The sequence below is a fragment of the Nipponia nippon genome, unplaced genomic scaffold (genome assembly GCF_047370975.1).
Source record: "Nipponia nippon isolate SJK-2023a ecotype South Korea unplaced genomic scaffold, ASM4737097v1 scaffold_3, whole genome shotgun sequence".
Lineage (NCBI taxonomy): Eukaryota > Metazoa > Chordata > Aves > Pelecaniformes > Threskiornithidae > Nipponia > Nipponia nippon.
In genome coordinates this window covers 51,965,084-51,980,647 of record NW_028262347.1, presented here as the reverse complement: position 1 = coordinate 51,980,647, position 15,564 = coordinate 51,965,084, and the positions used below count along the sequence as shown (strand labels likewise).

General features: G+C 35.5%; 1 protein-coding gene across 1 annotated transcript in view; it reads right to left on the bottom strand.

Moving 5' to 3' along the window:
- The window catches only part of CFAP54 (cilia and flagella associated protein 54), a 119,606-nt gene that overhangs the window by 71,788 nt on the left and 32,254 nt on the right, over positions 1 to 15,564 (bottom strand). Inside the window, exons 16-24 of the mRNA XM_087765659.1 lie at positions 15,013 to 15,071; positions 13,860 to 13,988; positions 13,027 to 13,174; positions 12,137 to 12,214; positions 11,932 to 12,053; positions 8,441 to 8,614; positions 5,141 to 5,233; positions 2,567 to 2,752; positions 1,413 to 1,555 (exon numbers count right to left, since the gene is read on the bottom strand). Of these exons, the coding sequence (XP_087621785.1) occupies positions 1,413 to 1,555; positions 2,567 to 2,752; positions 5,141 to 5,233; positions 8,441 to 8,614; positions 11,932 to 12,053; positions 12,137 to 12,214; positions 13,027 to 13,174; positions 13,860 to 13,988; positions 15,013 to 15,071 (1,132 nt within the window). The remainder of the gene's footprint in view (positions 1 to 1,412; positions 1,556 to 2,566; positions 2,753 to 5,140; positions 5,234 to 8,440; positions 8,615 to 11,931; positions 12,054 to 12,136; positions 12,215 to 13,026; positions 13,175 to 13,859; positions 13,989 to 15,012; positions 15,072 to 15,564) is intronic.

The following is a 15,564-nucleotide window of genomic DNA, read 5'->3' as shown; positions in this document are numbered from 1 at the left end:
GGCTGCCTGTAAATCCCATATGCTCTTATGGCATGTAACATCAAGACCTTTGGTCAATTTGTATGCCTAGTATCAGACACATGGTGGCACTTGAAGGACAGACAGGATACACACCAGTGGTCTGGCTGAGCCCCAAATAACAAGTATGCTTAGACACATTACTTTCTCCTGTAACAGGATTCAAAGCACACACAAGCCTACACTATCTGCTTGCATCCAAACAGCATTACCATGAGAAAACTGCGGGCTCTGATGCGATTGTGTCAAAACAATACAGAGAAAACGGAGAAAACGCTAGCTACGTTATACGTCTCACAATAGCCGATAACCAGTTATTCTGTCTGTAAAGTGGAAATGGAAGTATTCTTTTAGTAAATCCCCTAATATCTATTTCTTGAAACAAAGATCTTTATTTGTTTATTTCTTCTTAACACACCTGCAATAAGGTTGCTTCTTGTCATTATGGTTTCAAGACTAAGCCAGTCTGTCAAACTGAAACGAAGATGCTGCAAAACTTTTTCATACCTCCTCCACAAGTTTGCCAAAACTTTCCTAATGAAAGAATTAGTCTAAAAAGAATTCCACACAAGTGAAGATGATGATTTATGTTCAGTTATATTGGATGTTAATTCATTATCAAATTATAAATATATATATATTATATAATATATATATATGTTATATAATTATATTCATTATATAATATAAAATACTATTATTATAGTATTTTATTATAGTATTTCATGTCTATTATTTCATACAAGTCTCTTTCTTTTATCTGGAATTAATTAAGTTTTGATTTATTTTTGCATTTGGATATATTGAATTTCAGTGAACGTAACTGCAAAATTTCTAGCTGGGCTTTGTCATCATGAAAAACCTGTAATACTGTGGTTGAACATTTGAAATTTATTTAAAAATGAATTAATTTTAAATATCTCTCCTAAAGCACTTTAGTATATTCAAAGATTATTGACAGATTTATATAGCCACCCGAAAACAAAATTAGCAAGCATTTGCCCAATTTGGGTGGTGTTCTTGACAAAATTTTTACAATTTCTGAACTCTACTGCTCCCTTAGTTGGAAGGTCAAGAACCTAGTGCATATTACATATTTTGCATATGAAAATGCATCACACAGAATTAACAGCCACTCTATAAATGTTTCCCAATTATCTTAAGAAAACAATCATTATAAAGAATTAGGTGTGTAAATGCCAGCAGTTCCATAAATAACAAATATCCTCTGCTAATTATAAAACATTATATTTTTATAACACATTTCACACCTTTTTTTTCAGACTGTTTTTCATAATGCAAGTCTGAACAAAATTTCACAACCTGGTACTCTTTAAAATAAAATGTGTACATCTATAATTAACTATTATTTTAATTTTGTTTTCACCACATACCTGTTTTCAGATACAGTCAAATTACTACTTGCAGAAATAACAGCTGCATTGGCAGGCAGTGGAGAAGAATTTGAAACAAAATAATCCCACATTGGTGAAAACGCTTCTCTGGCTAATGTGTAATTGCCAGTCTGATAGGCTACCTACAAAAAAAACCACCAACAACAACAAACTTAGCAAGTTTCCATGTTCATCAAATAACCAAGTCAAATATGATTCTAGTATAAAGAAAGGTTTTAAAACTCCCCCCCAAAATGTAAATTTACAATTTCTCTAAGAATATTCTGACATATTCAAATAAAACACATGTAGTAGCAAGCTGATTCTACTAACATTAGTTTTCTTTCAGAATTAGCATCAGAGAAGGCAAAAGAGTTTCTTGACTGCTAATCAAGGATCTAACAGGCCTTTGTGGAATGCTTTACAGGTATTGTGCTGCAGTTTTTGAAGGCGTATTATTTCATCTAGGTTCATTTTACTTTTGCTAATACGGTAGAATGCCCTGCTGCTCTGGATAATGGGATGTAAACAGAGCCACACAAGTAGGCATAAATTCATGCGGATATCTCTTACTCCAGAAGATTTTAGGAAATCTTCTAACTATTCCCCATGATCTGATCTACAGGGCTGGATAATTTCACTTTTCTCCATGCCACAATCTGTTTTAAGTTTTCTTTATTAAGAATACAGAAAATTATGATAAAGGTCTGACAGAGTCTTTGTGGTCTTCCACAAGACACTACAAAAATAATTTCAATATGAAAATGGTTGGATTTGATACCTGGTAAGTTCAATCACATCTTTCATCCCATACTGTAATGACTAATAAGATGATACCTAGCACTTGGTCTCAATCACAAAAATGAAAAAATAAATGATAAAAAAGAAGAAAAAAGTTAAATGCAGACTGAAAAACAGGAACAGGGATAAGAAAACTAGCTGAGACACATATTTCCCATAAACCTGGAATTTGAATTAAGAATTGAGTTACTCAAATATACAGTTTGTTATGTTAAAATTGTGATTTGTGCTTATCAAGCTTTTGGCAAGAAAGTCTTGATTTTTTACCAGAAGAAGTTTTAGAGCTACCAGTGAAAACAAATAATTGCAACCAAATTAAAGTAGGTGTTTATTATCAAAAACTCTAACCCTACCTGAGTTAGGTAGGCTCGAACAGTAGTAGCTGAAAGAGGTGGATAAGCAAGGATTGGCTTAGTCGTTTCCCCAATGGCATCACCAATAAGTTTTCCATCAGAAGAATATGCTGCGACTGCAAATATGTATTTCTCATTGGGATCTAAGCCTTGTATTTCCAAAAGGCTTTTCCCATCAGCTGGTATCTATCAATAAAAATATTTTCTAGTTACACCCACTGTACATATCAAAAACAAATCTCAAATTCTAAACTTTTACTGTTAAATCAATTATTTAATGGATACAATCAAAATACAACCTAGATTAACAGACATGTCATGTTTCCACATAATATTAGGTTCTTGAAGACAATGAGAAAACAATTAAAGGACAGGGAAAAAAAGTATCAGTTGTCTCTGGAATGCAGTTGAGTATACAGAGAACATAACAGTTAAGTACCAGGACCTGAAGTTTCTCTAAGATATTTTTACTCATTTGCACATTCATATTGTGAGTGTGATTGCAGTCATTGAGCTGGAAACATTCTAGCCCTGAGCTGTGCTTCCAGAGAAAGAGCATATGGTTTTCCTCCATACATGCCACATGCATGTATTAGATATGGGCAGAGGATGTCTCAGGTCCTCTCAGCACCATTAACAGGACTTCGGAGTTTGTAAAACAAACAACATATTTTCAAGATCTTATCTTAATTTTTCCTTCAAGTAATTGTCCACCTGCAGTTCAACATCATGGCGCACTCCTAACAGGCTTGTCCACCTTCCCCTCCATAATCAGGACAACTTTACACGAAGAAAAGTTTTAGGGTCTTGAAACAACAAACAACTGACACAGTGACTGAAGCACAACATGAGAAACAAGATTGTCGTAATGTAGCATCAACACAGCGCTCTTATTTGAATACTGTCTGGCCTTCATAAGGAGATCTCTGAACAACAGAAATCCCTTCAAATGCTGGGGCTGAATCCTGAACCAGAAATTAGTGTAAGACAGTCTGTAGTCAGTAGTATCCCTTTAGAGCAAGCTTTTCTCATGTTAATAAGTTGATAGATCATTCCACCACCAAGAAGTCTAAACCTTTTCCATGGAACAGGCAGATAGTGACTTTGTCTGCAGATCAGCATTTTGCAAAAGCATATCCTAAAGCAACCAGAAGTTCCATTGCTGAGGCGTATGGTTAACCTCAGGTCTGTGCCTCTCTAACGCCTGCCAGAGCTACGACAGTCAGTGGCTTGGATGGAAAGAACAGCTAGCAGTGGGGTGAAAGTCTCCAGTGAAACATTTAATTCACCTGGAGCAGGATAGTGCATTGAAACTAGCTCACTGGACATCGCAGGAAGCTTGACTCTCTGGATTTGATAATAAGAATATGAAGAATAACATCAAAGCCTCTGTTGCCAGTAGCTACACACACCTTCTCTTTTTATACACCTTCCTTTTGGGGGAGGAGATGGGGGAACAGGTGCAAAGGGAAAGATTTCCTCTCCATCACCAAAGACAAGTCTATCAGTGTTAGTATACAGCTTGCTTACAAAACCAGGAAAGCTTGAAACATTGGGCAAAAGATGTTGAGATCATTCTTCTGTCACAATGCAAAACAGAGACCTGCCCTGCAAAGAACAGAACTCTTCATGAAAAAGATTTTCAGATATAAAAATGATCACTCAGGTCTGAGACTACAGTAAAATTTGCTGAAGAGGATGTGCTGAAGCTTTTTTGCCCCTTTTTTAAAACCCACAATGCAGAGCATTTGGATGGATCATGGTCGTCATTCAGGTGGACAATACAATACTATGCATAAGTCAGTGAAAAAAAGAACTCTCTCAGTCTGTGCAGGAACATCAGAGTGTGATCCAAAGCAAAAAAACTACACTGACACAAAACAAAAAACGCAAAACAAATTCAGAAAATAAAACATCAAGTTGTAATGAAGAAATAATACAAAAGAGTACGGACACAGTCACATGATCAGTCATAAGTAATTGGCATGATTTGTCATACCACATGTTCACAGCATGAAAGGGAAAGAGCATGAACCTAGAAGTCAACCATGTCTGAACATGAAGGTCATTGAAGGAGTTCATGTTCAAGTTATCATGTTGCCAGAATTAAGTAAGGTAAGGTCTTGTTAAGAAGAAATAGCTGATATAAGTTACACAATTAAGAAAAATATTAAATTTTATGTCTGTTTAGAATCTCTCTTTTTTTGAATCCCTGGAAAGAGTAGTGTCTGGGGCATACTCTATAAATACATCATACACTTTTTATTCCTTTTGTATTTCTTAGCTGTCGCTCAAAAAACAGTTATAACAGAAGGGACAGAGACTTGTCTAACACGAAGCTTTTGAGTCATTTAATTCATTATTCAAAAAAGGTTCCTAGAACTTGTTTCAGGTTTTGGTATGCCTTCAACCTAGCAAAATTTCAATTGCTTAAAACAAAGGTTTGGCAAAAAGGTTTGTCAAAGGCTTGGCCAGCTACCTGATTAAAAGAAGATGTCAGATGTATACATTTAGAAAGTTGGGCTTTTTTAAACGAAGAGAGAATGACCTAAAGGAGTTTTACCTCTGTCTTACCTCTTCTCCTGCATTTGGAAGTTTATTGTTATTTAACCTTACTTTCATATTACTTCTTCCTGCTACAGAGCCCAAAATACTGTACCATGAAACCTTTGAAGAAAATGAGAACAAAATGAGTTGATAAATAATAGTATTTCCAACTTTTGCCTAATGTAGAATGTACTAATTTTGTGAAAACAGTCTCTGAAAAAAAAAATTAGTTATAAAAATGTATAGTCTAACTGCACTAGAAACATTAATTAATTGATTTAACTGGAGAACTAGATATACTACAATGGCAATAAAAGCAGTTGACTCTCCATTATCCTATCTCCTACCTTGAGCTACCCTATACCTCAAACCTGTCCCAAAGCATAAACTCTATAGGTCATCCTGTAGATTTAGTCATCTAGATCCCTTATTTGATCCTTGCAATGGTAGTCTTCTGAAGCTGACATCAGGTTCTGATTCAGCAGACTACTTGAGGACAGATCCTTAAAAGCAGGCAACAGAAATGCAGATACGAAGTAATGCAGTAATATTTTCTAAATAAGCCATGTTCTAGTTCCTATTGAAATATTTTTTTTAATGCCATCAAGCTGCTGATAATCTCATTGGGCCTATCATCTACACTTTTCAATATCTTTAACCAAGGAAGAATGTGAGCATGCATTCCTGGATCAGTGCTCAGTCGTGTCCAGTGAGATCAAACATGGAAACTAATTTTGATTTCATCTCTGCAGAACTGGGCAGATGGATTTCAGTAAGTGATGCATCTGATGAAGTTCTCTTGCATTAAATTTCTTCTACAAAAAACTATACTGAGTCTATTTACTTCCAGTGGACATTTAAACAGGCCTGAGGTGTGGCAGATGAGGTCATTTTTCAACATATAAAAATTCTGTACAGTTAAAATGTTCATTTTTCTTGTAAAACACGTGATTTGTTTTGCAACAAATCCTGACTGTTTTTCAGAAAGAGATATTGAAATAGAGGAGATTATTTTCAGCAAATGAGCAACTTTAAGATCAGGAAATTTTAAAGATACTTTGACTTCTAGTACAAGAACTATATATGTCTAATTAAATCCAAGGTATCCATTTCCAGTTAATAAGTTCTTCATAAAAAATACCTTTCATGTCCGCTCAACAGCTATGCGTATCTTTAGAAAAAAAATTCTTCTAGAATAGCTGGGCTCAAATTATAAGAATAATAAGCACACTACACCATCTAGTGGCCCAATATGTTACATTCACTCTCCTGTATAGAACAAAATGAAGTATTAACACTTACTAAAACAGATGAACTACCAGACTTTAAAGAATTGTTTTTATTTTCTGTTCATTAGGGTTAAAAAGGAAGAACACTTCCCTCATTAATTTCTTTGAAATTCACTAATCAAACTGTAATAAAACTGCAAGTTATAAAACAACTGTTCACGGAAACATTCTTACCACTATTAATAAGATTTGAGTTTCTACTGGTTTTATACACATTGGTTTTTGCAGAAGCTTGCAAAATCGCTTGGAAAATTTCTCTCTCGAGAAAATTGCAGCTAGTGAATTTTTTGTAATTCAGTGTGTTCGAACCCTTTCTGGACATATGAAGGAGAATAATGTGATTTGCAACAGTCAGCATGGATTTACCAAGGACAAATCATGGCTGACCACCATGATTGGCCTCTGTGACAAAATTACTTGATTTGCAGAGGAGGGGAGAGGAGTGGATGCCATTTACCTCAACCTTAGCAAGGCACTTTTTTCAACATTGTCTCTCAGTATTCTTATATCCAAATTAGGATGATGCATTATCAGGGTGTGAACAAATAAATGGGTAAAACAATGGTTGGAAGGTCAGACTCATAGAGTAGTTGTTAATGGTTTCTGCTCTACCTGGAGCGTGGTAACAAATGGAGCACTGCAGGGGACTGTCCTGGGACCTGTCCTGTTTAATGTCTTTGGCAATGACCTGAGGCAAAAAGTGAGCACACACTCACCAGGTTTGCAGATGATGCCAAATTGAGGGAAACAGTTGATATGGCTGAGGGCAGGATTGATTGCTATTCAGAGGGACCTTGAGAGCCCAGAGGAATGGGCCAACAGGAACCTCATTAAATTTAACAAGGACAAATGCAAAGTCTTGCACCTGGGAAGGAAGAATCCCTCACAAGGATACAGGCTGGCAGCTGATGGGCTGGGGAGCAGCACTAAAAGGATCTGCGGAGTCATGTTCAATAGCAAGCTGAACATCAGCCAGCAGTGTGCCATGGCAGCAAAGCAGCCTAAAAGCATCTTGAACTGTATTAACAGACGTACAGTTAGGAGATCGAGGAACGTGATTATCCCTTTCTGCTCAGCACTCATTGGACTACATCTAGATACCACAGCCAGTTTCCCTCCTGCCCCCCATCATTCTTACAAGAAATGTTCAACAACTAGAGTGATTACAGCAGAGGACCACCAAGATGGTCGGGAGCTGGAGCACTAGCCCTGCAAGAAGAGGCTGCAAAAGCTGGGCTTATTCATCCTGCAGAAGAGGTTGCTTCAGGGGACCTACCAGGAGCCTGTCAGTGCCTGCAAGTGATGAAGAAGATGTAGCCAGCCTCTTCACAGTAGTGCATGCTAGGAGGATGAAAAACAATAGACCTAAATTGAAGCAAGAGACATTCCAACTGTAGATGAGGAAAAAAGTTTTCCCCATGAACAGGTTGCCCTGTTGGAACAGGTTGCCCAGAGAAGCTGTTCAGTCTCCATCCTTGGGAGGTTTTCAGAACTGACTGGATAAAGCCCTGGGCAACCTGGTCTAATCTCACAGCCAACACTACTTTGAGCAGAAGGCTGGACTAGAAAACTCTCCTAGAATCCGTGAGTAGTTCTGCGATTCTACATGTTCAACAGAAGGTAGATATTTCCACCTGAACTATGGCATTTCAGCACTTTATTAACAGAGGCTTCAGTGTAGCACTTTCTTGCATCACATGATGCAACAGCCTTGCATCTCTTCAAAGGGTAACTAGGAATATGTCAGCCCCTAAGCAAGAGAATGAGCTTTTGACAAGTAGAATAAATAAGTGTTATACAACAGAAACACCAAGGAACATGATGCATGAGATGAAGAAAGTTTCATGCAGATGTGAAGATCAAAACAGTGAGTCACAATTGACTCACAGGGGAAAAAAAAAGCATACTTAAGTCAGAATAACGTAATTTTCTCAAGAACAACAGAGAAAACTGTGATGGTATAGCACTGTTGAAACAACTTTTGCTCTCTTGTGTATTGTTTAATTATTTCTTATGCAGTCATCATGAAAAACATTACCTGAATATCTGAAGAGAATGGGGCTGGTTTAAATGTCATGGAGCAATGTGATCTAGAAAGTAATAGAGGGGGGGGAGGAGTCCTGCTTTTTTTCTTGCTGCTCATAGCTTCTTTGAGACTGTGATACAAGGCACTTTGTTCAGCTTCAGCTTGCTCAATTAAAGTTAGTGCTTCCTATGATTTAAATGAAAACAAAAGGGAAAAACTATTAAAACATAACAATCAGAGATTTAACACTTATAAATGGTTTTCAAAATGATCTTATAAAAAATTCACCGCTATGTAGAAAACTTTTTATAGATTTTCATATCATCTTACATCCTAAATTAGGGTGAATGGTACTTTCTGTAAGCCCTACATATGCAGATTAATTTCACAATGTACAATGAAGGGAATGCAGGGTTGCATATAAAAAAGGCACAGCTGAGGCATATCCAATTTTGGAAGTACCTATAGGAAAAAAAAGAGTGATCACAAATAATATTAATTAGCAACTAGTGGCAACCAGTGATTAGCTCCAACAAGAAGCAAAAAAGATATCAACTCTTACTTAGGAGAGAGCTGGGGACCTAATCTGTGGAATTTCTGAAGGCGCTGCGGAAGCGGTCAGACTGATTTTCTGGACTCCAGAATTAGAGAAAAGAAATAAAGTCCAGAAATAAAAAAAAGGGAGGAGAATGCAGGCCCAGAAAAAGGAAGGGCTAAGCCACTTCCCTTGGTTAGCTGCAGAGAGCTGAGAGCTGACTGGCAGTCTATTAGTGTCTTCCAAAAATGTAGGGGCCTCCTGCACATAGTGATTATGTGGCAATTTAGTTGGTGATCAGGATACATTTTTTTCTTACTGGACTGAATGGCAAATTGGTAGGTTTCTTCACCTTGTTTGCATTGTCAGGATAAGAGAAACTTAAGTTGCAAATTTAATATTAAGAACTTAGTACTTTTGTATCTTTACTTGTGGCAGCTGTCCAGTGCAAATCAAAGCCAAAAAGGCCAGCTCCCAGAGATTAAGAGATCGGGGATGTCTTGGACAAATTACATTATTTTGGGAGAAGAGAGAGATGATATATTCCTGCAACTAGGGTGTTTATTTGAAACCTTTAAGTACCATACACTGGACCAAGGATTTGGGCTGAACTGAGTCTGAAAGACAAACTGAAAAAGAAAATCCCAAGTTATTGGTTACTCAGTGACAGTCCTATAGTCTTGCACTTTCACGGTTCCTTGTTTCTGTCCTCATACATTTATAAGGCTATAAGAACAACCATACTGGGTCAGATCACAGATTGAATAAGCCTTGTATCTCATGTCCAAAAATGGCCAAAAACTAGCCATAGATTTATAGTGAAACGCGGAGCTAAGATTTAATAGAGCCTTAATCACATCACATAGCTAATCATTTGTACAACCCCTCACTTCACCCTACTTCCTCCCCCTTTAGATTAGGGTTGCATCCACACTAGTGGGAAATGCTTAAGGAAGAATATCAGATAAAGAACAAGATATGGAGTGACTCTTTCCCTCACACAACCATTCAACTTTTGCAATTGGTAATTAGAAACTTCATTGCTTTCTTAAAAATTATACTTCTTTATAGTAAGGTGTACTATGATACAATTTTTGATTAAAAGAATCACAGGCTCATTCTTCTCTGAGGATGTATTTCTTATTAGTGCAAGGATGGAACTGCTCCCAGGTTGGATAAAGATAGTGGTGTGACAGAGTGGTACTGCATGACCTGTACTTCATTAATTGTAGAACTTGGAAGATAATAAATGTGGCAGTGTTGCAAGAGGAGAAAGAATAATCTTATGGTTGAGGAAGCCAAATGTCACTATAAAAAACACATTTTATCCCTGCTTCTGCCGCAGGCTTGCACTGTGGTATTAGCTGAATCACATTAATTCAATTTTACAGCTGGCCAACAAGAACTACCAGTGCACCAATTCTGTAAAGACTTGGGTGTCCAACTAGACATATAGGACAGGATGGAAGAATGAAACAACTGTGAGAGAAATAAAAAAAATGAAGGGTACACAGTAACTCAAGTAATTAAGTAGTGTGATGTAGATGAGTATACATATATGAATCAGAAGCTTCCCTATCTGCCTGGTGGTTTACTGCATGAGAAAAGGTTATTTGTATGTTTCTCCAAGAAACTAAACTCCTTTCCTATTTTGCAGTGTAATAAGAACAGATTTACATCATGTTGTGCTGAGTACAGTAGAAAAGACCAGAAGGTATGAGTAATTCTCTGTAGACCCCTTGGATGTTCTACAATAAAAAAGGCAAAATCCTCTACACAGAAGCATGAAAATAAAGGTATGGATTTGCTGTTCATGAAGTTTCCACCTCAAGAAGGAAGATTAATTGAGCATATAATTAAATATTTCATCATAGTACAAATATCAAAGAAGATCATGTTAAGTTTGTCCAGGCAAAGTTAATTCTGACATTTTTCTGGCAACTGGCTGCAAATATATTATATTCTTTTACCTACATCTTTCTCTGTGAAAAGTGCACAGAAGTAAAATATAGTGAAGGTCAGTATAAGGCCTTTGCAAATGTTTGTTTAGGATAATCACAGATTTCTTGGGAAGTGCTTGTAAGTCTTCATTGGTGACTACAGTTACAACTTTCATACCATATCACTACATCTTATATTCATAAATGCCATATATTTTACAAATATATGAGAGAGATTTTTAGTGTATGTCTTTTCTGATCCAGTTTTTTGTTCTTCTGACATAAAAGATGTGTCATGCTTCCAAATTTGTAGCACTTAGAAGAAAAATAATTTCTAGTAACTTCTTGTTTAAAATACTTTTTCATATATTATATAGTGAGAATTGCAGATTCTGTTATCTGTTGTACAGGCTAAAAAGAAATTTTATGCTCCACTGATGGTAAGGCAATTTTCATGGATAGATGCTGATACAAAGCTCAACGGAAAGATTCCCATTGATTTCAAAAGACTTCAAAATGACCCCATGAAGAATCTACTTTTAGCCTCAAGAAATTCCAAAATCTCCAACTTCTAAACTGTTTATTTAATAAGAATAAAATAAAGTCCATGTCATCATCACCAGCCAAATTAATCTAAGACAACTTACAGATCTTGGAAAAAGAAGGATGTCGAAGGTTGCAATGGGGAGAAGGAAACCTGCATGACATTTTGGCAAAGCATAGGTTCATAATTGCAAAGTCTAGGTGATTAAGTGTAGAAAGAAAGTTCATATCTTCTTTCAGGTTTCCTGTGTGCACAGAATTTGGGGATGTGCTCTTTCCTTGTTTTAAGTCACTTTATTCTTCTATCATAATGAAACTTCTCAGGGAAAATTTGACAACAGAAGCTAAAAACACCCAATGTCCCTCGAGTTCCTTCCATTTTTCTTCTTTTTGTCAGAAGCAGTAATCCAAGTCTTAATTATACAGAACATGAAAAACTGTGATAATGGTAAAGAATTTCTACCATAAGATTTTTTTTTTATTACCTCCAGTAGCTGCCTTTGGGAAGAAGTGGTTAACTCTTCAGGGAACTTCTGTGCAGCCTTTTGCATCAAAAAGATTGCTCTGGATAGCTTATTCTTTTTTATTTTTCTCATTATAAGTGCCTCTGTAAAATACATATTTTAAGACATTTATAAAGCAGCAGCAATAATTTATTATACTTCTAGAATCTTAATTAATAAGCCGTACCTGTTAAATAATGGAAATCTTTAACATTTTTCACATGAGACTTGCTAGACTTAAGACTTCTGTCATCCTTTTGAGCACCTTTGTGGGAAGGAAATCCTGAGTTATTCATTCTGATAGTGCTATTGAGAAAATTCCAGTGAGAGGGGTTAATATGTAGTTTTGTAGTAAAGCTCTGCTCTATCTCATGTTCTTTTCTTTGGTTCAAGGAGAATTTCTTGGACTGATCATGCCACTAAAAATATTCCACCCTCATGCTCTAACATCTTTAGTAGTTATACTAACACCACAAGAAAAGAGAAATCTTGTTTGATCATAGGGAGCAGTGCACAGGGGAGCTCTGCAGTGTCAAACTAATACTAGCTTTCAATTAAAAAAAAAACACCAGGAATGGGAGACCAAGTAGAGTTTTTTTCAGAAGGCATTTGGCAAGAGTGGGATATCTACTGACTGGGAATAGATAAGGACAACTTCACAGTAGAACTTCAGATTACAAAAAGCATTGAATAAAATACTCAAGTCATTCTCTAGAGAAAAAATTAGCATTACAGAAAAAAATTTCTTTAGAGCATCCCCCAATTCTTCCTTACTGACACTGTAACAGTTAATATTATAACTGAAATACCACAACAAACTGTCTAGGAATCAAATCCAGTAGTTGTTAGCAAAGTTTAACTCCCATTGGTTGATCAGAGGTTAGAGACTAGTATCATGTGGTAAATCTAAATTCTGCAAATTAAATACATTCTTTCTGTCTGTACGTGGCATACAAACTGCCCAACATCAGCTCCTCTTCAGAAAGCAGATACTCCTTTATGTCTTAGTATTACAAAATATATTAACAGAGGACTCTAATCAAGCTATGAAGATTGTTTAGCCTTACTGAAACCTACCTTGTGCCATTTTAAGAAGTTTCACAGCTACTCGATGTTGGGCCTGAATGAGCTCCACGTGTAAGTCCATTACAAAACCATTACCTGTTCCTGTCTTATCATTACCACATCCCAAAACAGAATTCAAATTCTGATCATTTGAGTCCACCTAATAAATAGGAAATGGCAATTAAGCAAGCACAAACTTTTATTACTTAACTTACTGCATTTATCTTGACATTGATACCATTATTTCAGTAAATTGACAAACACTGATATTTGCCATATCTGTGTAATATGCAGTCATTCAAGAAAGCAGGGAAGGAAGGAGAATGACTAGACAGAGAAAGAATGGCTAACGGACAAAGAAAACTAGACAAAACCTGAGAATCAATAGGAAACTGGATTAATAATATATATGAAACTGCAGAAAAAATTGTTTTATTGTGTTACCACTCCACAAAACAAAGATCATATTGGTGTAGAATTATAATATTTAGAAAGTCTGAACTCACCTCAGCAGAAAAAATTAATGTTAATAATAAACAGCTGCAAGCAATAAATATGAAAAGGATTTCTGCTTTTATTTTATAGGAGAAACCTACAAATTATTATTATTTCCAAAAGAAAATGGCAAAGAAAACCTAAAAGAGTTTATAGTTTACTACTGAAAGAGAAAAATGGTCTTTCTACTACACAGAGATTTATTTTTTCTATTCTCTTCTTACATGGAGTGGGAAGATGAGGTACATTTGATAATGCTAAGATTTCTAAGTATGAAGAAAATATGAGTCATCAAAATCCAATACATTATTTATAGATTTTGTTGCAGTGTAGATTTTTGTAGACTTTACCTTTGTACAGCAGTTGTCAAATATCGACTTTCCATCTGGTAGAAGGGTCATTAAGTGAGATGTGTTCATTACATTAATTGCTTTTTCAAGACTTTCATATGCAACTTGTAATTGTTCTGTAGGACTTTTCTAAAATGAAAACACATAGAAACACGTTTTATTAGATAACAGCATTAAAAGCTATAATATGGACTATCAAAAGTAAAGCGCTATTATTTTTAGCTGTTGCAGTTTAAACTCTGTCAAATAATGTTTACATAGGCACTGCTCCCCATGCTTTCATATACTAATATCAATGTTTTAAATTTCAAGTAATTTTAATTAATTTAGGACTGATTTTCCTTCAGCTCTCAAAAAACAATTTACTAACTCAAAGGGTTAGCTTACAGGAGAATGAAACTGAATTAGAGAATTAAGTTGACAAACACAGTATTTTTCACAAGCAATTTTTCAATGTTCCATTAGATGCTGTTAAGAAAACACTGATTTTTCAAAAATGAACATTTTTAAATAGACTATCACTGAATTAAAGCTTCTCCATGTGTGTAAGCATTAAGACATACCATTGACAAAATTTCTGAATCCTCAGACTAATGTATGTCTTTTCTTCTTAATGTGTTTTAGTAAGTAATTTTGAACTATTTGGTTGGACACTTCTGCAAAGTGCTGAGCACTGACGCACTGAACAAAGCAAGGACACTCAGGATGTTCCATCTATTCCACATCACCCTCACAAAAACAAACAAAGAAAAGCACAACCCAAAATATTTCCCTAAATGAAGCAAGGGCTAAAGTTTGTATCTTTGTATCTTTAAAAAATGAGCCATTAAATGATTTAAAGCTGGTACTATATGTTGGCATAAAAAAGAGTGTACAGTGGAAATCAGTATGATCATGCTGTGAAAGAAGTTTCAACTAAAACTTCTTCCATATCACAGATTACTGTAAAAGACTACAGGAAAAGTTTCAGATTTTATTTCATTTGAAAAAATATCTTTGCTTTTTCCCTCTGCACTAGCATGACTGTGTGAAACATTTCAACTTTATAAAACTAAATAAAAAATTGTATGAAAAGCTTCAAGCAGAAATAAGTGTTCTTATGCTATTCAAAAACTTTATATCTTTATATTAATTAAAACAAATTAGACATTACCATCAGTATTTCAGGAATATCATAGGTTTCATCTTGTGAGAAAGAGGCACTTCTTTTTCCTTTTTTATAGGAAGAAAATCAGAAAGCGAAAATGAAATATAGTCAGAAAATTTTAGTAGCATTTGATTAGCTCTACTACTAACTTAAGAGTCTGGCAATAATTCAGTTCTTCAGTACTTGACTATGAAAGGTAATTATATTGTTTCTTGAAAAGCTTCTCAGGGTTTAAACACAATAGATACATATGTACAATTATACTAATTGAGTATATGATTATCCAATTTAACATTCCTTGAAGGGCTGTTATCACTCTTATAATGTTCATTTGGATTGTTTAAATTATTTTGATTTATCAAGAATGTACCCAGAATTGTGTTTTCCTTTCCAAAACAAGAGGAAGCAGCTTCTTTGCTCTTGTTTACAGCCCTCTAAGCCTGTCAAAAAATTATTTCTTCACCAAAATAAATTCATTTTTTGCCCTTTCAGAGAGACAACCTGCTAGTCACTCCTGTACTCCTTGTGCCACTTTTGCCTATTTATTTCTGCTTGTTC